General features: G+C 43.8%; 1 protein-coding gene across 7 annotated transcripts in view; it reads right to left on the bottom strand.

Moving 5' to 3' along the window:
* Positions 1-24,390, bottom strand: part of LOC108713441 (transcription factor Sox-6) — a 261,335-nt gene that overhangs the window by 157,754 nt on the left and 79,191 nt on the right. For 5 of the 7 annotated variants that reach the window (XM_041589669.1, XM_041589668.1, XM_041589670.1 and 2 more), the window contains one exon: positions 3,708-3,827. The exons of the other annotated variants lie outside the window; for them this stretch is intronic. In XM_041589669.1, coding sequence (XP_041445603.1) covers positions 3,708-3,784 — 77 coding nt within the window. In that variant the 5' untranslated portion in view covers positions 3,785-3,827. Of the gene's footprint in view, positions 1-3,707; positions 3,828-24,390 lie in introns of those variants that run through there. 7 annotated transcript variants of the gene reach the window in all.

Below are 24,390 nucleotides of genomic sequence, written 5' to 3'. Positions count from 1 at the left end.
ACTGGTCTATACTGGTTTTATTTCTCATATTATTTGTGGGGCCAACATCTAATTGTCTCCTTCCACTCATTCTCTCCTTCCTAACCCCCTTGCTTTCTTTTTCCCTCTACACTTTCCTGTTGTCCTCCCACCTTCCTAATTTATTTCCTTCTCCACATTCCCTCCTTTCTCCTGACTTCCTTGTCCCCCTTTCCTCCCAATTTCCTTGCCCCTTCTCCCGTCTGACTTCCCTGTCCCCCTTTCCTCCAGATTTCCTTGCCCCTTCCTCCCTCCTGACTTCCCTGTTCCTTTTCCTCCAATTTCCTTGCTCCTTCCTCCCTTTGACTTCCCTGTCCCCCTTACTCTCGATTTCCTTGCCCCTTCCTCCCTCTTGACTTCCCTGTTCCTTTTTCTCCCAATTTCCTTGCCCCTTCCTCCCTCTGACCTCCCTGTTCCTTTTTCCTCGCGATTTCCTTGCCTCTTCCTCCCTCCTGACTTCCCTGTTCCTTTTCCTCACAATTTCCTTGCCCCTTCATCCCTCCTGACTTCCCTCTTCATTTTCCTCCTAATTTCCTTGCCCATTCTGCCTCCTGATTTCCCTATTCCTCTTTCCTCACAATTTCCTTGCCCCTTCCTCCCTCTTGACTTCCCTGTTCCTTTTCCATACAATTTTCTTGCCATTTCCTCCCTCCTTACTTCCCTGTTCCCTTTTCCTCACCATTTCCTTACCCCTTCCTCCCTCCTGTTCCTTTTCCTCCCAATTTCCTTGCCCCTTCCTCCCTCCTGACTTCCCTGTCCCCCTTTCCATCCAATTTCCTTGCCCCTTCTGACTTCCCTGTTCCTTTTCCTCCCAATTTCCTTGCCCCTTCTCCATCCTGACTTCCCTTTTCCTCCGTCCTTGGGCCCCTCTCCCAACTCCCTCCCCCTCAGACTTGCCCATACACTGGATGGAAGCGAGAGGGTCCGTAGGACAAACAGACAGAAAGAAAGGCAGCATTTAGGGGTTTGCCAGTAGCACATTTATGTGGAATTTCACAGCAGAGGCCGGTGGCAGTAAGTGATGGGCAAATGGCAGTTGAGACTCAGACTCGTTCCTTGTAACAAGGGAAACTCTTGTCTCACATGGGGCCGGTGTATTTTTTACTGTTAGAGAGATTAAAGGGGAAGTTCCCTAAAAACTAGAGCAATGTAAGCAATGTGGCCATTGATCCATACTCTTCCTTCTGTTGCGAATCTTAAATTATTTCCAGACTGGAACTGAACTCACTTGCCCTTTGGTTGTTGGGGGTCAGTGACCCAGAACCAAAAAAACATCATTTCATCATTGCTGAATTGCTCAATCATGCCCCTCCCCAATGCTCCTGGGGAACATTTCCTCCAGGGCTAGAAAGCAGCAGCAACCAATCAGATGTTTCCTTTCAAAACAGTAAACCAGTAAATGCTCCCAGCTGATTGGACACTGCAGATTAGTACACCTGGCGCCTGTTACCCCCTAAACTTTAAACTGGAACCCCTCAATAATTCAGTGACGCTACAGAAAAGAAAGAGAGTCCGTTGTTTGCAGCATATTCCTATTCACAGAACAAAATATGAATTTCAGCGATTATTATAATAATAATATTAAAAGTGTTACTTTGCTCCCATCATTCCCTATGGCTGCTGGTGCATGATGGGACATACAGAGAGTTGGCTGGTGCATGATGGGACATACAGAGAGTTGGCTGGTGCATGATGGGACATACAGAGGGTTGGCTTATAAATGTGACAATACTCAAGCATTGGGGGGGCACATGTAGGGGACGGGCACCAGAGCTGCCGGTGTGATTGCGACTTATTGGAATCTTCCCAAAATCAAATTAAAATAAACAAAAAACAAATCTAAATTTAATTTCCTGAGAAAATATTATATGTGAGTGGGAGTCGATATCACGACGAGGGCTGGAGAGCTGAACATAATGGACGATACTAGACTTCAAGCCACTGGGAGAAGTTTTACTTTCTGTAGATTGCAAGCTCTTAAGTCTACTTCCTCAACCCCTCCTGGGAATACCAACATTGTCTAGAATGCAAGCTCTTGAGAACAGGCCTATTTACGCATTGTTAAAAAAAAAACGCACAACACGGGAATCCTGTGCTAATAAGAGCACCATTGTACCCAATTTTAAAGGGCAACTCTACCACCCTAAACACAAGCCCCTCAGGACGGGAAAGGCTTGGCCTGAGGCTGCCCATTAATAACAGGCCCCGTTGCCTATGGTGGAGTCTCTGGCTGAGATATTTACAACAATTCAGAGATAATGGGAGATCCCTCTGCGGGGGGGAGAGTAGAGCGATTGTATCAAATACCCCCAGGCTGGCAGAGCAATCACAGCGTAAGTTGCCACTTGATAGGGATCTAAACAGCAGCTCTACCCGACTAATGACAAAGGCAAAGTAAACCCACAACGCATTTCACTATAAAACCCCAACTGCCAACTATGAGATGGCACTTAGCCTGGCACACACCAGGGAAACGCAACCTAGCAAGTAACCCTTGCACAACAGGTTCCGGGGGTCGGGAGACCCGGTGTGCTTAACCCATTCAAGTTGACTTTTATTGAATTTTACAATTATGAGCAGAAGAATATATTATTATTATTCCCATCGCTCCCATTCACCTTCCCAGTCGGAATGACGGGACATATGGGACAAACACGTTCTTTCTTCCCTTTAAACAGAAGCATTTAATGGTTTCAACCTGCAAGTCGAGAACTGTCGCCGCCGATTACAAGCTGTCAGCCGGGCTCACTGCCTGCCGAAGGGAAAGTCACGGAGCTGCCAAAATCCAACCCCCCCCCCCAACAAAAAATGCAGAATATTCTCTGCTTCACACGGTCGGGCGTTGGGAGTGTTACTCTCGTATCGCACCTAGCAGCGTACATTCATTCAACTTGACAGCAGCCGCTCTGCCACTTTAAATAACTTTTTTTTTTTTTACAGACAAAAGAAAAAAAATTCAGTATTAAAGTTTAAAAAAAAAATCGCCCTTCTGGAGAGACGATCTGCCGCTTATGATAAAAAAAAAAATTCTATGACCCAAAAAAATAAATACAAATATTCTATACTAATAATTCTTTTTTTAAACCACCTTTCTAAACAAAACTAAGTTCCATAAAAATAACAATACAGGTATAGGACCTGTTATCCAGAATGCTCAGGATAAGGGATCCTTCTATAATTCAGATCTTCATACCTTAAGTCTACTAGAAAATCATATAAACATGAAATAAAGCCAATAGGCTGGTTTTGCCTCCAATAAGGATTAATTATATCTTAGTTGGGATCAAGTACAAGCGACTGTTTTATTATTACACAGAATTACAAAAATTTGGATTACTCAAATAAAATGGAGTCTTATGGCCTTTCCATAATTCGCTTTCTGGATAACAGATCCCGTACCTGTACTAAATAAAAAATAAAAAAAATGCCACTTCTTGTGCGTCGTTCACATTTAAAAAACAGATCGCCAAATAAAATAAAACCATTAAAAATAACGTAAAAACGGGGTTAACAGGAACCTTCTTTGAGTTTTAAAAAGAAAACAATTTAAAAGCGGAAATCTTTTTTTAAAGGTGAAAATGTTGTCCTTTGAAATTTGAGCTTGAAATTGGATCGATTGTAAATGAAATTGAAGGCAAGAAATAAACGCCATATATATATGTCAGAAATAAGGGGGTGAATTTACTCACATGAAGTGGTCCTCCTTCCACTCGTCGTTGAGGTGATCTCCTACCACGCCGGTCAGAACTTCAGAGGTTGATGGCATAACCCCCTCAGAACCTTTCCCAATTTGCCAGGAACCACAGTCACTGCGGGGAGAGCACAGCCAATTAGCGCCTCAAGAGTGAACCCCCAAATCCAAGCGGCAGCTGCACTGTGACATGTGTAGGACATTGGTAGAGGCAAGGGTTAAGTCCTCTATAGAGTGGGTGCAAGAGGTTAACACGCTGGGGCCTAGGAGGAGAAGTGCTGCCCGACTGCCGCCTCTAGCTGCCACTGCCTCTCCGTCAGTTAAGGGAAAGTTAACAGGCAGTCGGGGCAGCAGCATCCAGAGCTGAGAGGCAACAGTAGTGCTCTGTGGTTTGCCTCACACTTGACAGTAAGTTATGAGCCCTTTGTGAGTATAAGGGAAGGAAAACAGAGATCGGAATTTGGCAGGAAAATATAATACACAATTCTCCTGTCTATGGAACCTGAAGTTTTTTTTCTCTTTCCCTTTGGTGAAAACAATCAGGCATTGTTACCAGAAAGAAAAGCAACTGTGACACATGAAATATAGTGGGGCCCCTTCTAGGAACACAGTAAACAAGACTCCATTGAGAGCAGATCTTTTTTTGTCATTTTCTAAAGATACAGGGAAAAAAAACTTCCAAAAAAACACTATTTTACGTGCTCGGGGTTTGAATTTTAACGAATTGTGGGTAAAGTCTCCGGCAAGCGCCGGCGCTTCGATGGGGTTAACTAGGACCCCCTATATAAAGGAGAACGCTTGCTTAGAATATCAAGGTGCTGACTGTTTTGATAGGGTTAACTAGGACCCCCATATAAAAAGGAGAACGCTATCTTAGAATATCAGGGTGCTGACTGCTTGGATAGGGTTAACTAGGACCCCATATATAAAGCAGGACGTTAGCTTAGAATATCAAGGTGTCCCAAACTGCCCAACTGTTTGGATAGGGTTAACTAGGACCCCATATAAAAAGGAGAACGCTAGCTTAGAATATCAAGGTGCTGACTGCTTGGATAGGGTTAACTAGGACCCCATATATAAAGGAGAACGCTAGCTTAGAATATCAAGGTGTCCCAAAGTGCCCAACTGTTTGGATAGGGTTAACTAGGACCCCATATAAAAAGGAGAACGCTAGCTTAGAATATCAAGGTGCTGACTGCTTGAATAGGGTTAACTAGGACCCCATATATAAAGCAGGATGTTGGCTTAGAATATCAAGGTGCCCCAAACTGCCCAACTGTTTGGATAGGGTTAACTAGGACCCCATATATAAAGCAGAACGTAAGTTTAGAATATCAAGGTGCCCCAGAGAGCCTAACTGTTTGGATAGGGTTAACTAGGACCCCATATATAAAGCAGGACGTTAGCTTAGAATATCAAGGTGCCCCCAAACTGCCCAAACTGTTTGGACAGGGTTAACTAGACCCCCTATATAAAGGAGAACGCTAGCTTAGAATATCCAGGTGCTGACTGCTTGGATAGGGTTAATCAGGGACCCATATATAAAGCTGTACGTTAGCTTTGAATATCAAGGTGCCCCATAGTGCCTAACTGTTTGGATAGGGTTAACTAGGACCCCATATATAAAGCAGAACGTAAGTTTAGAATATCAAGGTGCCCCAGAGAGCCTAACTGTTTGGATAGGGTTAACTAGGACCCCATATATAAAGCAGGACGTTAGCTTAGAATATCAAGGTGCCCCAAACTGCCCAACTGTTTGGACAGGGTTAACTAGGACCCCCTATATAAAGGAGAACGCTAGCTTAGAATATCCAGGTGCTGACTGCTTGGATAGGGTTAATCAGGGACCCATATATAAAGCTGTACGTTAGCTTCGAATATCAAGGTGCCCCAGAGTGCCTAACTGTTTGGATAGGGTTAACCCGGGCCCCATAGATGAAGTAGGACATTAGAGTGCAGCAGTTTTGCTCGCAGGAGGAGGAGGAGGACACAATGAGTGGGGGCTCTAATGAAAGGCTGAAAGAGTGGCCCCATTGTCCCTTATAAAGAGGCAGGAAAGACGCAGGACAGTGCACATGAGTCGCCAGAAATATAAAAAGGAAGGAGCCATTCTTGCCCATTGTTGGGGATCCATGTGGACCCCAGTGAAGTCATCGTTGGCAGGGAAGAAAAGAAGAGCTCGGGTAACTATATATTGGCCATCTGGCCCGGGGGAACAGTAGGGCACTTTCTCTCCCTGTCCCCTTTTAATCCAAAAATAGCCGCCCCACGACCTGCTCCGGCCAATCAGACGGTGGCGGAAAAGAAAGAAACTTTTGTTTTATTTTGAAGAGAAACAATGAACCAGTAACATTGTATCAAAGGCAATTATTTCAGCCGGGATATTTAAAATGGAAATCAGTTTTCGATTTCGGCACCCGAGAGGTTAACAGCAGCTGGAAGTCTCCAGCACCCCTTTGTTGCCGTGTAGTAACACAATTCTGCATCCACTCAATGGGATCCCTCGTAATGATCTGCCACAATTAGTGCACCCCCCAAATTCCCATCCGTGTAACCCCGAGTGTGCCAGACGCCTGACAATTATTTCTTCTTTTTTTTTTTAATTTCATGGTCGTTATTAGTAACAAGCCCCTCAGGCCTGTCTGGGACACCCAAAACCATATGTTTTTTTTCGCTGTGATGCAGAAAGGGGAGAAGAAGCCAATAAATTCCCTTTTCGGATCAAGTGTCACACACACGTCATTTGGAAAACATGAACATACTCAGCCCTGTCACACCCATAGTAACGGCCCCATTGTGTGTGTCTGCACTCCAAACTACAATGATGTCCCTACTAATGGTGCTTAGTGATGTCATCAGGGCTCAGTGATGTCACTAGTGACTTCATTATTCTGTAGCCCTTTTGTGTGTGTCTGCACTCCAAACTACAATGATGTCCCTACTAATGGTGCTTAGTGATGTCATCAGGGCTCAGTGATGTCACTAGTGACTTCATTATTCTGTAGCCCCATTGTGTGTGTCTGCACTCCAAACTACAATGATGTCCCTACTAATGGTGCTTAGTGATGTCATCAGGGCTCAGTGATGTCACTAGTGACTTCATTATTCTGTAGCCCTTTTGTGTGTGTCTGCACTCCAAACTACAATGATGTCCCTACTAATGGTGCTTAGTGATGTCATCAGGGCTCAGTGATGTCACTAGTGACTTCATTATTCTGTAGCCCCATTGTGTGTGTCTGCACTCCAAACTACAATGATGTCCCTACTAATGGTGCTTAGTGATGTCACCATGGCTCAGTGATGTCACTAGTGACTTCATTATTCTGTAGCCCTTTTGTGTGTGTCTGCACTCCAAACTACAATGATGTCCCTACTAATGGTGCTTAGTGATGTCATCAGGGCTCAGTGATGTCACTAGTGACTTCATTATTCTGTAGCCCCATTGTGTGTGTCTGCACTCCAAACTACAATTATGCACCTACTAATGGTGCTTAGTGATGTCATCAGGGCTCAGTGATGTCACTAGTGACTTCATTATTCTGTAGCCCCATTGTGTGTGTCTGCACTCCAAACTACAATGATGTCCCTACTAATGGTGCTTAGTGATGTCACCAGGGCTCAGTGATGTCACTAGTGACATTTTGGGAGGGGGATAACCCCCCCCGCTTCCTGCACAAGCTCAGGAGGGGCAGATAATAAACAGGAGTTAAAGGCTCCGACATATTCAGGTTCCTATAGTGATTGATGCCGATCCCTTTGGCCTTTCTTGTGTCAATAGTCAGTTGTGCGGCAGATAAAGGATTTTGCCTTTGATTATACAAAATAGCAGCCTGTGCTCTGCAGAAGGTCAGGAGCCCCCCACCCCTTGCTCCCCCCCCATATTAAATCCCATGAAAAGGTGAGAATTGATTATACATGTGCAACACGCTCCCACTCCTAAATTATCAGCCCCGAGGGGAGGGGGGCAAGGAAATCTCTGCTCTCTCTCATCCTAAGGAACAAACAGCACCCTATTAACCCCTTAATCACTGAACTGTCTTTTATGTAAACCAATCGCACGGACGAAGAGTCTGTGTTTAAAGGGTCAAGATCATCAAACACTGCAGTAATATGGAAACGTTATTAAACGACCAATCAGACGCCTGCTTTTATCTCTGCAACTGCCGCAGAACAATTAAAACTACTTGCTGATTGGTCACTTGTTGCTCATGTTACTTTAAGTCAATAAACCGTGAGCCTGAGAGAAAAAGGGCGGCTATTTTGCACATAGATATATTCCCTAAACAAGTTGGCATTAAATGCCAGTCTTTTGCAGCCCAGGTCCCTGGTGAAGCCACCGACTGTCAGAAAGTGACCCTGCATAGCTTGATAGAAATACTTTACTGCACTGCTGTGCTTAAGAAGCAATAAAGGTTAATTTAACAAAATACAAGAATTTATTAAAAAAAAAAATCTTGGGCAGATAATTATGGAAGAAAACCAGAGAGGTGACTCATGAGTGGCGCAGGGCAATGGCCAGCTCTTCAGCCAAGAGCAGCGGGTGTTTGGTTTCTGGCAGGGGGAGAATATTGTGTGCGACACGGAGGTTTCCAGCTCGTTCCTGGGGGTTTGGAGTCAGACAATAAATAGACGCAGGCTCTAAGGTTCCACTCACTACCACTCAAACCTTCATCAGATCGGCCCGTGCCAAGAGAAGTCGGGCACGACGCCAGGAGATGGAGCGAGGGGATTCGCTGAGAACCAAAGCCGAATATTTATTTGTTTAGTTAACGTCCAAGAACCAGCGGGGGGGCACGGGGGGGGGGGTCTGGGCAAATCTGACCGTGATATCATTACTATAAACACAATCTGAACCCCCCCCCCACATCAACTTGTTTTACCCCAACAGGTGCAGCATGTGTTTATATTAAAGGGAAAATCAACCTTTCTTGTAACAGGGTTTTAGCTTCCATTTATTTATTCCTCTTAACACAAATAGAATTATGGGATTGTGAACTGAAAGTTAATATATAACATTATACAATAAGCTATACCCTCATACTGTACTGTCTAAGGGAATCAATATGGCACCTCCTCCTCCCATATGTATAAATACAAATATACAGAGAAGGAATGTTCTGGGCACACAATAAGCTATACCCTCATACTGTACTGTCTAAGGGAATCAATATGGCACCTCCTCCTCCCATATGTATAAATACAAATATACAGAGAAGGAATGTTCTGGGCACACAATAAGCTATACCCTCATACTGTACTGTCTAAGGGAATCAATATGGCACCTCCTCCTCCCATATGTATAAATACAAATATACAGAGAAGGAATGTTCTGGGCACACAATAAGCTATACCCTCATACTGTACTGTCTAAGGGAATCAATATGGCACCTCCTCCCATATGTATAAATACAAATATACAGAGAAGGGATGTTCTGGGCACACAATAAGCTATACCCTCATACTGTACTGTCTAAGGGAATCAATATGGCACCTCCCTCCTCCCATATGTATAAATACAAATATACAGAGAAGGAATGTTCTGGGCACACAATAAGCTATACCCTCATACTGTACTGTCTAAGGGAATCAATATGGCACCTCCCTCCTCCCATATGTATAAATACAAATATACAGAGAAGGAATGTTCTGGGCACACAATAAGCTATACCCTCATACTGTACTGTCTAAGGGAATCAATATGGCACCTCCTCCTCCCATATGTATAAATACAAATATACAGAGAAGGAATGTTCTGGGCACACAATAAGCTATACCCTCATACTGTACTGTCTAAGAGAATCAATATGGCACCTCCTCCTCCCATATGTATAAATACAAATATACAGAGAAGGAATGTTCTGGGCACACAATAAGCTATACCCTCATACTGTACTGTCTAAGGGAATCAATATGGCACCTCCTCCTCCCATATGTATAAATACAAATATACAGAGAAGGAATGTTCTGGGCACACAATAAGCTATACCCTCATACTGTACTGTCTAAGGGAATCAATATGGCACCTCCCTCCTCCCATATGTATAAATACAAATATACAGAGAAGGAATGTTCTGGGCACACAATAAGCTATACCCTCATACTGTTCCGTCTAATGGAATCAATATGGCACCTCCTCCTCCCATATGTATAAATACAAATATACAGAGAAGGAATGTTCTGGGCACACAATAAGCTATACCCTCATACTGTACTGTCTAAGGGAATCAATATGGCACCTCCTCCTCCCATATGTATAAATACAAATATACAGAGAAGGAATGCTCTATAGGAAGATTAACAAAAGCCTGTGCTACCTGTGGAACTGCTAAGGGTCAAATCATTTTCCTCATTTAAAAAAAAAAAAAAAAAAAAAAAAAGTCCAAATAATTGAGGGCAGAAATTTCATCAGAAGTTGAAGTCAAACAGAAGCCGAAGGGAAAGTGTCAGCAGAACAAATGGCAGTTTGTTTGCTCAACTCCCATAATTCTGCTTAACATATACATTGTGGGAGGAGCTTGCATTATCTCCGTCTGTAAAGCTCACAATTAATGGCACGCCACAAAAATACCTTCATTGTCAACAGAGAAAGCAAACAGAGAGTGAAGGCCAAACAAATATTTGAAAGGTGCATGGGGGGGGGGTATCGTCAGATCCTCTACTTTCCATAGGGTTAAACATAGGAACGAGAGACAGCTGCTTATTTCTCAGCGTGCGAAACGCGTGCACCTTAAACAATGCACAGTGGAGTCACATGACACAAGGGATCAATCTCACCTTCCCACTTTATCCATTGACTTTAAGGTACAGGGATCCCGTTACAGGTAAATGTTGAATATAACGAGTACAGGACATACGGGTGATCCTTCAGCCTAATTGCATGAACATTAAGTCCAGAGTCAAATAAAACAGAAGCCCCAGAGGTCTGAGCACTGGGGAAGGTGGTAGAATGCTGGTCTGACCAAGCTAAAAACATGAAGAAATCCTCCCCAGATACCTAGAGTTCACTTAACCCACAAAGAACTTCATCATCAATTAAAAATTCCCTTAATATCTACAGAATTAAATAATTATCCTGAAGGACATGAGGGGCAGGTACCTCTGGGAGCAAAGTGGTACATCTATGAGGTGGAATGAGGCTCAGGATTGTAAATATATATAGTGAGGTACCCAATACCAAACTTCTGCCATCTCTATCATCTCCAGCTATGTCCACTTTCTCCTGTCTCCATCTTCTATTGTCTCCATCTATTCACTCAACCTAACCCTACTGTCTCCATCTTGCTCTACTTTCTCCATCTTGTCCTACTGACTCCATCTTGTCCTACTGACTCCATCTAACCCTACAGTCTCCATCTTGTCCTACTGTCTCCACCTTGTCCTACTGACTCCATCTTACCCTGCTGTCTCCATCTTGTCCTACTGTCTCCATCTTGCCCTACTGTCTCCACCTTGCCCTACTGACTCCATCTTACCCTGCTGTCTCCATCTTGCTCTGCTGTCTCCATCTTGCCGTACTGACTCCATCTTGCCCTACTCTTGTGCAACTGTCTCCATCTTGCCCTACTGTCTCCATCTTGCCCTACTGACTCTATTTAATCATACTGTCTCCATATCACTCAACTGTCACCATCTTGTCCTACTGTCTCCATCCTGCCCTACTGTCTCCATCTTTCCCTACTATCTCCATCTTATTCTACTGTTTCTATCCTGCCCTACTGTCTCCATTTTGCCGTACTGTTTCTATCCTGCCCTACTGTCTCCATTTTGCCGTACTGACTCTATCTTGTCCTACTGACTCCATCTTAATCCTGCTGTCTCCATCCTGCCCTACTGTCTCCATCTTTCCCTACTATCTCCATCCTATTCTACTGTTTCTATCCTGCCCTACTGTCTCCATTTTGCCCTACTGACTCTATCTTGTCCTACTGTCTCCATCTTAATCCTGCTATCTACTGTCTCCATCTTGCCGTACTGACTCCATCTTGCCCTAATGTCTCCATCTTGCCCTATTGTCTCCATCTTGCCCTACTGTCTCCATCTTGCCCTACTGTCTCCATCTTGCCCTACTGTCTCCATCTTGCCGTACTGACTCCATCTTGCCCTAATGTCTCCATCTTGCCCTATTGTCTCAATCTTGTCCTACTGTCTCCATCTTGTCCTACTGTCTCCATCTTGCCCTACTGTCTCCATCTTGTCCTACTGTCTCCATCTTGCCCTACTGACTCTATCTAATCAAACTGTCTCCATCTCACTCAACTGTCTCCATCTTGTCCTACTGTCTCCATCTTTCCAAAATATCTCCATCTGTACTGTCTTCAATTCAAAATGGCACCTCCCTCTCATATATATAAATACAAATATACAAAGTCGTAATGTTCTGGGCACATAGTAACCTGTACCCAGAAACACAGAGCTGAACTGCAGCACATAGAACTAGAAAGCATCACTGGCAATGTTCACCCTAAATGAATATTAGAATTTTCTCTTACACTTTCTCAAGCCGCAGGGCAGAAGTTAAATATGAAGAATTATTTCCGGTCCAATGAGAACATGGATGTCGGGTCATTGCTAGGGAGCCAGGTCCTTGCCAATACTGTATATTGTCCCATGCAGTCCCTGTGCCTCTCCGGTTGCCAAGTCTTGGGTGTGGCAAGAAATCAGGGGCTTCTGAAGCCTCGGCCTGGCACGTTTGAAGGGATCCCCTGCTGTTACTATTTCCACGGTTTCCATGAATATCGCACAAACTGGCATATAGGAGGCAAATCTTTCAGTCCATTTGGTTCCTTTCTCATTGTATTTGCCAAGAATTCCTCTCGCTGTGCCAGGCCTGGGAAATTCACATACCAGGGTGGGCAGCGACAGCACAGGAGGAATAAACGGGGCTTACGTAGCAGAGGAAGAATTTTATAGAATTCTATCGGGAACAATTAAAACAACTGGATTTTGTCTCTCGGGGAGACTTTACATTAAGGCAGCAATGAATTGTCACCAAAAAGCGGAGAAATACGCGGGGCGGAGGCATTTCATTCATGGGAGAGGTAAAAGCATTTCGCACAAGAGTCCAATTTCTTGAGCAGAAAGTTTCCACATTAAAAAACGAAAAACCCGACATTTGTTAAAGATGTTTTCTGCACAATTGCGGAACCATAGTGCTGGCAGGGCCCACAGTAAGTTGCATCTGGGGCCCGATTAGAACATGCAGCTGGCGCTGAGCTTCAACACTTTGCCCAACCACCTGAAATATTCCAAATAATCTATTTATTCAGGGCTGGCTCAATAGCAGGCAATTGCCTCAGGCCCCAAATCTAATTCTCAGCTCATTGTCCATTCCCTGCATTGATCTAAATGGCATGTTTGGGGTTAACACAATACTCCGAGTCCATTTTCTGTGATCTTGCTGGAATGTATGGGGTTAATACAATGCTCTGAATCCATTTTCTGTGATGGTCTTACTGGCATGCATGGGGTTATTGCAATGCTTGGAATCGATTTTCTCTGTAGATCTATCCAGTGCTCATTGTTTATTTTCGGTGGTGATCTTACAAGTTTTGGGTTAAAGCAATGCTTGAAATCCATTTTTGCTAGCATGGCAGGGGTTAATGCAGTGTTCATTGTCTATCGTCTGCAGTGACCTTACTAGCATGTGTGGGGTTAATGCACTGCTTATTATGCATTTTCTAAAGTGATCTGACTGGCAGGTAGGGGTTAAATAAATGCTCTAAATCCATTTGCTGAATTAATCTTTGTAGCATGTCTGGGGTTAATGTAATGCTCTTAAATCCATTTTTTGCATTAATCTTTGAAGCATGTCTGGGGTTAATGTAATGCTTGTAAGTCCATTTTCTGCATTAATCTTTGTAGCATGTCTGGGGTTAATGCAATGCTTTGAATGCATTTCTGCAGTTATTTTAATGGCATGCCTGGGTTGTCATAGCTAAAGGGAAAGCCAAATAGAGGGGATTAATACAGTTACACTGACTTTTGCCTTAGGACCCATATTTTGTTAAGATGGCAAAGTAAATACCCCATAAAAGCAAAAATCATTCTGCTAAATTGGATGAAATAAAATCGCAATGCAAATGCGCCCCTGGGTGTAAGTGAATTCAGTGGGAACCAATCACCTTTGGCACCTTATAAATAAGACTAATTTGCTCGCTGGGTAACAAACAAATGGGAACATGAGAGGAGAAGTAACGAGGCTCAGGGCCCTCACCCACAGAGAAGGGCAAAAAGGGCCCAAAGTGTTAGTTGGGTATCGCAGGTTTTTAGTCGCAAGTAAATGCAACTCTGCAGTCATTTCTGCCTTTCCTTTTCTCGAGCCGCTCCGTAACTGTATCGGGTTCCAGTTCGCTGGGAGAGTTGCGGTTTGTGGAACAAATATTTTATATATGGAGCTTGTGTGCCGTAATGAGACAAGGGAGGTTTTATGGCGCACGTTATATAACATTTTATTATGCGCCAATAATACGCTTTATTAAAGGAGTCCCAGATGTACTTGTAACGTGAAACTCACCCGTCTGCCATTCCTACAGCAGCAAAGCCTCATTGTTACAGTATAATGACTGTGTGTGTCTGTGAGCTAATGTCTGCTCTGCTAATGGCCCACTCCCCACAGAACTACACTTCCCAGCATGCAAAGCAGCCTACAGCCTCTACACATTCTTCTCTCTCTGATACTTTGTAACTGACTGTAAGAAAATTAATAAACAATTCATTACCCACAAGGTTTGGGGGTGCAGAAGTATAGAGGGACAGTGGGGTTCCTGACTGATGTACAATATCAATATATGTGTGAGATACAGATCATTATCCCAAGGTTTGGGGGTGCAGGAGTATAGAGGGACAGTGGGGTTCCTGACTGATGTACAATATCAATATATGTGTGAGATACAGATCATTATCCCAAGGTTTGGGGGTGCAGGAGTATAGAGGGACAGTGGGGTTCCTGACTGATGTACAATATCAATATATGTGTGAGATACAGATCATTATCCCAAGGTTTGGGGGTGCAGGAGTATAGAGGGACAGTGGGGTTCCTGACTGATGTACAATATCAATATATGTGTGAGATACAGATCATTATCCCAAGGTTTGGGGGTGCAGGAGTATAGAGGGACAGTGGGGTTCCTGACTGATGTACAATATCAATATATGTGTGAGATACAGATCATTATCCCAAGGTTTGGGGGTGCAGGAGTATAGAGGGACAGTGGGGTTCCTGACTGATGTACAATATCAATATATGTGTGAGATACAGATCATTATCCCAAGGTTTGGGGGTGCAGGAGTATAGAGGGACAGTGGGGTTCCTGACTGATGTACAATATATGTGTGAGATACAGATCATTATCCCAAGGTTTGGGGGTGCAGGAGTATAGAGGGACAGTGGGGGGTTCCTGACTGATGTACAATATCAATATATGTGTGAGATACAGATCATTATCCCAAGGTTTGGGGGTGCAGGAGTATAGAAGGAACAGTGGGGTTCCTGACTGATGTACAATATCAATATATGAGTGAGATACAGATCATTATCCCAAGGTTTGGGGGTGCAGGAGTATAGAGGGAACAGTGGGGTTCCTGACTGATGTACAATATCAATATATGTGTGAGATACAGATCATTATCCCCAAGGTTTGGGGGTGCAGGAGTATAGAGGACCCCACTGAACCAGTGCACTGTAGTGACATTCAGCATAGGGAAATGACATGTTTCTATTCTCTTCATGGTAAACGAGTGGTTTCAGGGAATGGCGATTATTCTCACGCCGCTGGTTGAAGAGAAATTTAAGGAGAAAAGAGGAATCTCTTGATACAATAATATTTAGGCAAATAAATTCCTGTTCCATGTGACTGTGGCAATTCCTAATTTCGTTGGTAATTATTTCAGGAGTAAGTGGTGCTCTTTTTCCGGCGCTGATGGGGGACAGAGGTTTATTATAAGGATTTAGATCGACACAATTTAGAATTAATTTAGAATAAACACTAAAAAAAAAAAAAAAGAAATCTGACTTTGTGCAGCGACACATTGTATCTCTAATGTACAGCCGCTTGTTTAAAGGGGAAATGTGTCCAGTTATTATATGGGGGAGCTGCCATATTGCTTGCGGTGTATAAATGATCTTGTTGCACGATTCCCTGACAATACAGTAGATATATATAGTAGTACTGACGCACGTGTTTCTTACGTTATTGGGAGAAGAAGGGGCAATTATAGCAGCGCAGAGGGACTAAGTACTTGCCAGCAGAGCTAATCACACGCTTATCATTTCATGTCTAATTAACGCTACACTGATAGCTAATTGTTGCACAAATGGTTGTGGTGTTGCCGTGCCAGCAGCAAACAGGTAATCACACAATCATCTCACAAGCCAATCAGATAACGGGACCCACGGAGGCCTCCCATTGGCTCGCCCACATTCCTGCCAGTGTCATTATTATGTGCTTAATGCAGGGAATCCATAGAAAACAATGTGGGGAACAGAATGGACAACAATTGCCCCAGGGAGGGGTCACTGATCCCTTTCAGAGCTAAAGGGGGAGCAAAGGGCATCAGTAAGGGTTTGGGGGAGACTAGATGACTGTACATATGGATTTTAAGAGGCAATGTAATTGTGGGGTACAACTAGGAACAACTGTGGGGCCCCCAGAGGAGCAAGGTTTTATGGGTAAGGGCACACGGGCAGATTCGGGGAGATTAGTCGACAAATCGCCTCTTCTTCAGGACGACAATCTCCCCGAACTGCCTTCCCCTACCTTCCCGCCCGCTAGAATGAAGAATCGCCAACGGGAAAGCACTCGCGTCGTTTTCCGAAGTCGCCTCACAAGGAGATTAGTCGTCCCGAAGAAGAGGCGATTTGTTGACTAATCTCCCCGAATCTGCCCGTGTGCCCTTACCCTTAGGGGTGCAAATAAGGGGCCACACAATAGGGAAATATGTGTAACACATACCGTCTGTTAAACTACAACTCCCTGCATCCTCGGGTCACCATTAGCAAACAGGGGATACTGGGGATTTCAGTTGAACAACAGCTTGCGACTGTGCATGTGTTTGTAGCTGCTCACCCCTGTTCCATGAGCAAAAGGTTTAGCTTGCCCTTAATCTTAAAGGGGAATGCCACCTAAAACTGCTAAATAGAAATAAGTCTAAGCAATTTCCCAGTATCCGTTCATTCTCGCTATGTTAATAGTTATGTGTAACTGTCACTGTGTCTGTCTGTTTATATTCTCTGCACTGCTGGTTGTGACTCCTTCAACAATGTAGCAGAAGGCATTAAACAGTCCTGCAAGTCTGACTTCTGTTACAGTCATGAGATTGGGACAGACAGACAGACAGGGGAATTAGTCTATAGTTGTAGGTAGGTACTGTCGCTATTAGAAACCTGTCACTCATTCTCCTTCTACCTGGAATCCTGGGAAGGGGCAGCTGAGCTGAATCCGATTGGAACAAAGAGTAACATCGTAACGAGCGACTTCCCTCGAGGGATAATCAATACTGTGTGACCACCGGTCGATTGTGATAATAACCCTGCGCTGTGTTTATTAGTGAGCGACTTCAGATCATATTGGTGTTTGCCCTCAGACCGATTGTGTCTTGTCTATTGACTTACCTGAACCGAGCCCTCCACTCTCCCGAGGCAGGAGCGCGTCTTACCAGCAGGGAACTGCTTCTAGTGCGAGGGTTAATCATCAACTTCCTCAGAGGTTAATTTGTAATTGGGAGCAGGTTAACCCCCTCATGCTGTTTGTGTTCGGAAATAAACAATGGCAGCAAAGATAGCTAGAATCTCAGCTGCCATAAAGCAGGACAGGACTGCTGCTTACAATGGGGATCAGATAGGATCTGTGCAGCCACTGGGACAGAATGTTCTGTTATACAGATAGCTAGAATCTGAGCTGCCATAAAGCAGGACAGGACTGCTGCTTACAATGGGGATCAGATAGGATCTGTGCAGCCACTGGGACAGAATGTTCTGTTATACAGATAGCTAGAATCTCAGCTGCCATAAAGCAGGACAGGACTGCTGCTTACAATGGGGATCAGATAGGATCTGTGAAGCCACTGGGACAGAATGTTCTGTTATACAGATAGCTAGAATCTCAGCTGCCATAAAGCAGGACAGGACTGCTGCTTACAATGGGGATCAGATAGGATCTGTGCAGCCACTGGGACAGAATGTTCTGTTATACAGATAGCTAGAATCTCAGCTGCCATAAAGCAGGACAGGACTGCTGCTTACAATGGGGATCAGATAGGATCTGTGCAGCCACTGGGACAGAATGTTCTGTTATACAGATAGCTAGAATCTCAGCTGCCGTAAAGCAGGACAGGACTGCTGCTTACAATGGGGATCAGATAGGATCTGTGCAGCCACTGGGACAGAATGTTCTGTTATACAGATAGCTAGAATCTCAGCTGCCATAAAGCAGGACAGGACTGCTGCTTACAATGGGGATCAGATAGGATCTGTGCAGCCACTGGGACAGAATGTTCTGTTATACAGATAGCTAGAATCTCAGCTGCCATAAAGCAGGACAGGACTGCTGCTTACAATGGGGATCAGATAAGATCTGTGCAGCCACTGGGACAGAATGTTCTGTTATACAGATAGCTAGAATCTCAGCTGCCATAAAGCAGGACAGGACTGCTGCTTACAATGGGGATCAGATAGGATCTGTGCAGCCACTGGGACAGAATGTTCTGTTATACAGATAGCTAGAATCTCAGCTGCCATAAAGCAGGGCATGGAATTTGCTGTAAGTACCAGCACACATAGATATGATTTCACCAATCACAGAGGCCAAAAAGCTGCAGGACGCACATTGGAACGCTTTGTACCGAATACTAATCTCCTCGTTGGGGTCCTCGGCACATAAGTGACATTTAGAAGTGTTTTCCACTCACCCCACAAGCACATTGTACCAGTAATATTAAGAGAGGGAACTGTGGGACAGAATAAACAAATTAGTGACTATTCAGGGATAATAATGGTGGCACGGTGAGCCGCATTAAACAGAGGGAAATCAGATCATAATTAAGGCAAATATTAACTTAAATGACATAAATTTATATATTTCCAGGCAACTGCTCTACATGAAACTATTTCTTAATCATTTCTAACAAAAAGCTGATTTCTTTCCAACAAAGTGGGGCTTTCCAGGCCCCTAAACAAGTTATACAACTAGAACGGGATTAATACACCCATATGTACAAATATACAAAGAAGGAATGTTCTGGGCACACAATAAGCTATACCCTCATACTGTACTGTCTAAGGGAATCAATATGGCACCTCCTCCCATATGTATAAATACAAATATACAGAGAAGGAATGCTCTGGGCACACAATAAGCTATACCCTCATACTGTACTGTCTAAGGGAATCAATATGGCACCTCCTTCCTCCCATATGTATAAATACAAATATACAGAGAAGGAATGTTCTGGGCACACAATAAGCTATACCCTCATACTGTACTGTCTAAGGGAATCAATATGGCACCTCCTCCCATATGTATAAATACAAATATACAGAGAAGGAATGCTCTGGGCACACAATAAGCTATACCCTCATACTGTACTGTCTAAGGGAATCAATATGGCACCTCCTCCTCCCATATGTATAAATACAAATATACAGAGAAGGAATGTTCTGGGCACACAATAAGTTATACCCTCATACTGTACTGTCTAAGGGAATCAATATGGCACCTCCTCCTCCCATATGTATAAATACAAATATACAGAGAAGGAATGTTCTGGGCACACAATAAGCTATACCCTCATACTGTACTGTCTAAGGGAATCAATATGGCACCTCCTCCTCCCATATGTATAAATACAAATATACAGAGAAGGAATGTTCTGGGCACACAATAAGTTATACCCTCATACTGTACTGTCTAAGGGGATCAATATGGCACCTCCTCCCAAATGTATAAATACAAATATACAGAGAAGGAATGTTCTGGGCACACAATAAGCTATACCCTCATACTGTACTGTCTAAGGGAATCAATATGGCACCTCCTCCTCCCATATGTATAAATACAAATATACAGAGAAGGAATGTTCTGGGCACACAATAAGCTATACCCTCATACTGTACTGTCTAAGGGAATCAATATGGCACCTCCTCCTCCCATATGTATATATACAAATATACAGAGAAGGAATGCTCTGGGCACACAATAAGCTAATAAAGCATGAGTAGAAAAACATCTTGTGTTTGGTAAAGTAGAGGCGCCGGAATAGCAAGAGGGAAATTGTAGAGAGAAACTGGTAAAAGCTGTATTTATTTCAGGAGCAGCACCCGGGGCCCCATGGGACTCCCTGCAAACTGGGAGAAAGTTTAGAAATGTCTGACACTCTGATGTGTTGGTCACATATGTGAGAAAGAAAAACAATGAGAGGCAAGGTCAGGCCACACGGCAGCATGGAAGGAAAGTTACTGTATGTATATAGTGTGTATAGATATTTATAGGGGTATCACAGAGCTGACACATTCATTCCACTTATGTTTAAAGGGGAAATATAATCAATAGGGCAACATTTACTTTATAACTGAGGAAAAGTCATGGTGAAAGGTTTTTACAGTGCACGGAGCTTCCCTATCTCCATAGGTTTCACTTAATTTCTTCCACTTTTTTTCTTTTGTACAAATGGTGCAGAACTAGCACGACTGTACCAAGCAGTAAAGACATGGAGACAGTAGGACAAGATGGAGATAGTAGGACAAGAGGGAGACAGGAGGACAAGATGGAGACAGTAGGACAAGATGGAGACAGTAGGACAAGATGGAGACAGTAGGACAAGATGGAGACAGTAGGACAAGAGGGAGACAGGAGGACAAGATGGAGACAGTAGGGAAAGATGGAAACAGTAGGGCAAGATGGAGACAGTAGGACAAGATGGAGACAGTAGGACAAGATGGAGACAATAGGACAAGAGGGAGACAGTAGGACAAGATGGAGACAGTAGGACAAGATGGAGACAATAGGACAAGAGGGAGACAGTAGGACAAGATGGAGACAGTAGGGGAGAGTGGTGACAGTAAGGCAAGCTTGCGACAGTAGAGACAAACTGTACACAGTAGGACAAGATGGAGACAGTAGGGCAAGTTGAAGACAGTAGGACAAGATGGAGACAGTAGGGCAAGATGGAGATATTAGAGCAAGATGGAAACAGTAGGGCAAGATGGAGACAGTAGGACAAGATAGAGACAGTAGGGAAAGATGGAGACAGAAGGGCGAGATGGAGACAGTAGGACAAGATGGAGACAGTAGGGCAAGATGGAGACAGTAGGGAAAGATGGAGACAGAAGGGCGAGATGGAGACAGTAGGACAAGATGGAGACAGTAGGGCAAGATGGAGACAGTAGGACAACAGATAGTATCATTAGGTCAAAATTGAGATAGCAGGGCAAGATGGAGAAAGTAGGGTAAGAGGGAGACATTAGGGTAAGATGGAGAAAGTAGGACAAGAGTGAGTCAGTAGGGCAACGTGGTCACAATAGGGTGAGACGGGTACTTGAATTTAACCCATCTAATCATAAAGCCCATGGGCTGTTCAGCTGTACCCAAGTCATCCAATGACACCATACACAAGTCAGTAGGTGGGAAGGTCATTGAGTTTTGGATAAGTTCAGTTTGGCCGCACACAAGTGACCAGATTGTAGAAATATAAACTGTTCAGCCAGAAGGTACTTTGTGACAATATCAGAACCAGAGGAGTATTAATTACATGTGTTTGTTGTAGAAAGAACATCATCAAGAGGAATTCAAGGGGTTGATGGAAAGTATGACCCAGTTTGGGGAAAGGTATCCCTCCAGTTAAACATAAAGCCTAATTTTATTATTGTGTATGGCCACCTTAAACTGGGAGCCCAAGGATCCACGTGAGCAGCCCTCATTGACACACAGGCAAAAGGAAACTCTACTTTGTACTCTCAAGCCAAAGCTTTTGAGATCAGAAGCCACTCAACCTTTCCCTCCAAATCTCTCCCCAGCAATTGTGCCCCTCCAGCGGCTCCTTTAATGACAAATTTGAGCACAGAGACCTAATACTCGTCAGGCTTGTGGGGAGTGCGAGTGAACGGATGTTCCAATCCGAGGCAGATCATAGTCATCCTTTGTTCCCTGCTCAGAACATGGTATCTCTCTCCTCTTTCACCTGATTAAAGCCAAGGTATTTGTTTCACTGGCTGACCCAACGCTTGGCTGGGGATAATAGTGCAACACAATCTCCTATTGTTGCACGAGACAATGCTGTTTAGTGTCCTTGGATCTCAACGTGACCTTTCATCTCGGCCGTGCCCAATGGTTCCTCCTCACGACACACAAATACACTCGGGCTGAATTCCAGCAAGTCATAAAAAGGGGGGACCCCGCGCTCTCCAAACAAAGCCAATTCTTTCTCTTTTACCCCAAGGTGGGGGGAGAAACTCAAGTTTTTGTTCCCTCACAGATGGAAGTTTGCGTTACTACGGCAACTGTTATAATCCCCCTTTTAACACCTTTTTTTTCCTCTTTACATGGCCAGTCCCTCCAAAGTGCTACCTTTTAACTCATGAGCTCGCCGGCTAACGGGCTGCCCTAATTAGCTACCATTTTCACAGCACAGACAACATGATGAGCTAATAGAAATTTGCAAAATAATGACGTACCTCCTGCAAATATTCCTCCTCCTGAGGCCCAGTTTAGCCAATGACAATAATGAGGGCATTATTAGAAGCGGGCATTAAAATGCTGCACCGCGGCTAAACAGAGCCCTTAATTGTTCCCGACTTGTTCATTGAATCAACAACCTATTGTTGTGCTGCTGGAAAATAGAAAGACGGAAGAAAGGCTGCCATAATGATTGCTCTGTCCTGCCCAAGCTGCGCTCCCCGCAACCCTTTCCTTTTGAACATCTTGATGGACTTCTCCTTCGGCTTCACAAAAAAAACTCATATAAGAAGTTGATTGTCTGTGAGTCGCACAAAAAGATCCTATTTATTGTGATATCCGTTTGTTCCTGGCCCTCGAGATAAACACAGGCTGGCTATGTACTAATGGCCATGTGAAAGGGCAAGTCCCAACAGTCTATGGGGGGGGAGATAAGGATCAAGGTCTAGTGAGGGCAGGAACCAAGTTGGTGTGGGGGCACATAAAGGGTGGTTGGGTAGTAGCAATATCGGAATATTTACTACACTTACACTCACTGATCCCATCTATATCCTTCCTAGTAATATCTTACCTATCAATCAAGGGAGGACAGTCTTGATTAGAAGACCCAAAATTGAGGCTGAGCTAAATAAGAAGCAGGTGGAGTTTATAGTAGACCATTGATGTTCCTCACAGTGGCCTCAAAGTAAGTTTTGGAGGTGTATAAAGCTATAGATTTACTCCAATCAGTTTTCTGAAGACTAGAAGTCCACAGAGGGTTACCAATATGTCTATTGCATCTATTATTTGGGAACTTTTTTAATGCTTGTGTGGCTCTTTACATTTGAGTGTTGTTCCCAGGGGGGAAAATCTTTTAGGAACCCCTGATTTAAGGTGTCACGGGACCTCAACATGATCCCATTTAGTGCTGATCTTTGCCCTAGGAAAATATCCTAGTTGGGCAGCACCTTTATAAGTAGCCCAAATATGCTGCCTACACAACAGTCCTGTCTTGCTTAATGGTAGGGATTGTAGATCTGAGGAACTTTAACTTTACTGCTGGTGAGAGAGGTTTCTCATTCGCTGTAGAGATCTTTGGCCAGGTACTTCATTTTACTTTGGAGGCCCTTCCCTTATCAGCTATTTTATTGCTGCCCATGGAACCAAACTGGTGAGTAGCAGTACTACAACGAAACACCCGTAAACCTATTTTACATGACAATTGTGGGTCATTGGTGTCTGGAACCAAGGCCTTGATCAATAGCAACCGATAGAACTGATCATAGCTAGTCAGTCTAGTCTAGTCAGTATTGTTTCTAACGACAACCCAACATCAAAATCTTTCTCCTTTTTAATCTTCTCCTTCTCTTGGTGCCCCCACCCGGCTCTGTGTGTGATATCTCTCTGAGAGTGTCGCCTCTTTAATTAAAACAGACAGTGACAGAAGGCCGCGGATTAGCACCGTAATGAAGCATTTACTTAGATTAATCGCACGATCCTTTTGGAGTAAAAGCTTTGAGAAAGAACAAAAGAAAATTGTTATGAAACAGCTTTTTATCCTCAGAAAAGGTCACATTATAGGATTTTTTTTTTTGTTCGTCACTGTTACTGCCGGGTTCGCTGGTGGAATATGAGATCTCGCTATTCTTCCCCGAGCCCCCAGTCATTTGCCATAATAAAGTCATTAAGGCTTCAAATTAAAAATGCCTGTTTTAAAAAGGGGTTGCTTAGCTTCAAGGAGGCTCTAATTAGCATGGGTGGTATTGTTTCGGTAGAATCAAGACTTAATGGTACCGGGTGGCTATACATAATGAAAGGGACCCTTTCTAGGAAAAGAAAGAAAGGTGAATTTTGAAGTAGGAGCCATTGTGCGAGGCCGATGGCACCAGTGAGAAAACGACTCCGGCCTTTATTTGGAGAGAAAATGAGGATAATAAAATGATCTGCATTAGGGTCAAACAAATAGTGCTGTAAATAGGAGCAGAGCTTTTATCCTGCACATGAAAAGCCTTTTGTTGTGGTGAGAGCCGCACCTGG

Source organism: Xenopus laevis, chromosome 4L (assembly GCF_017654675.1).
Source record: "Xenopus laevis strain J_2021 chromosome 4L, Xenopus_laevis_v10.1, whole genome shotgun sequence".
Taxonomy (NCBI): domain Eukaryota; kingdom Metazoa; phylum Chordata; class Amphibia; order Anura; family Pipidae; genus Xenopus; species Xenopus laevis.
Note: the sequence above shows the minus strand (reverse complement) of the source record. Positions and strands in the feature narration are given on the sequence as shown.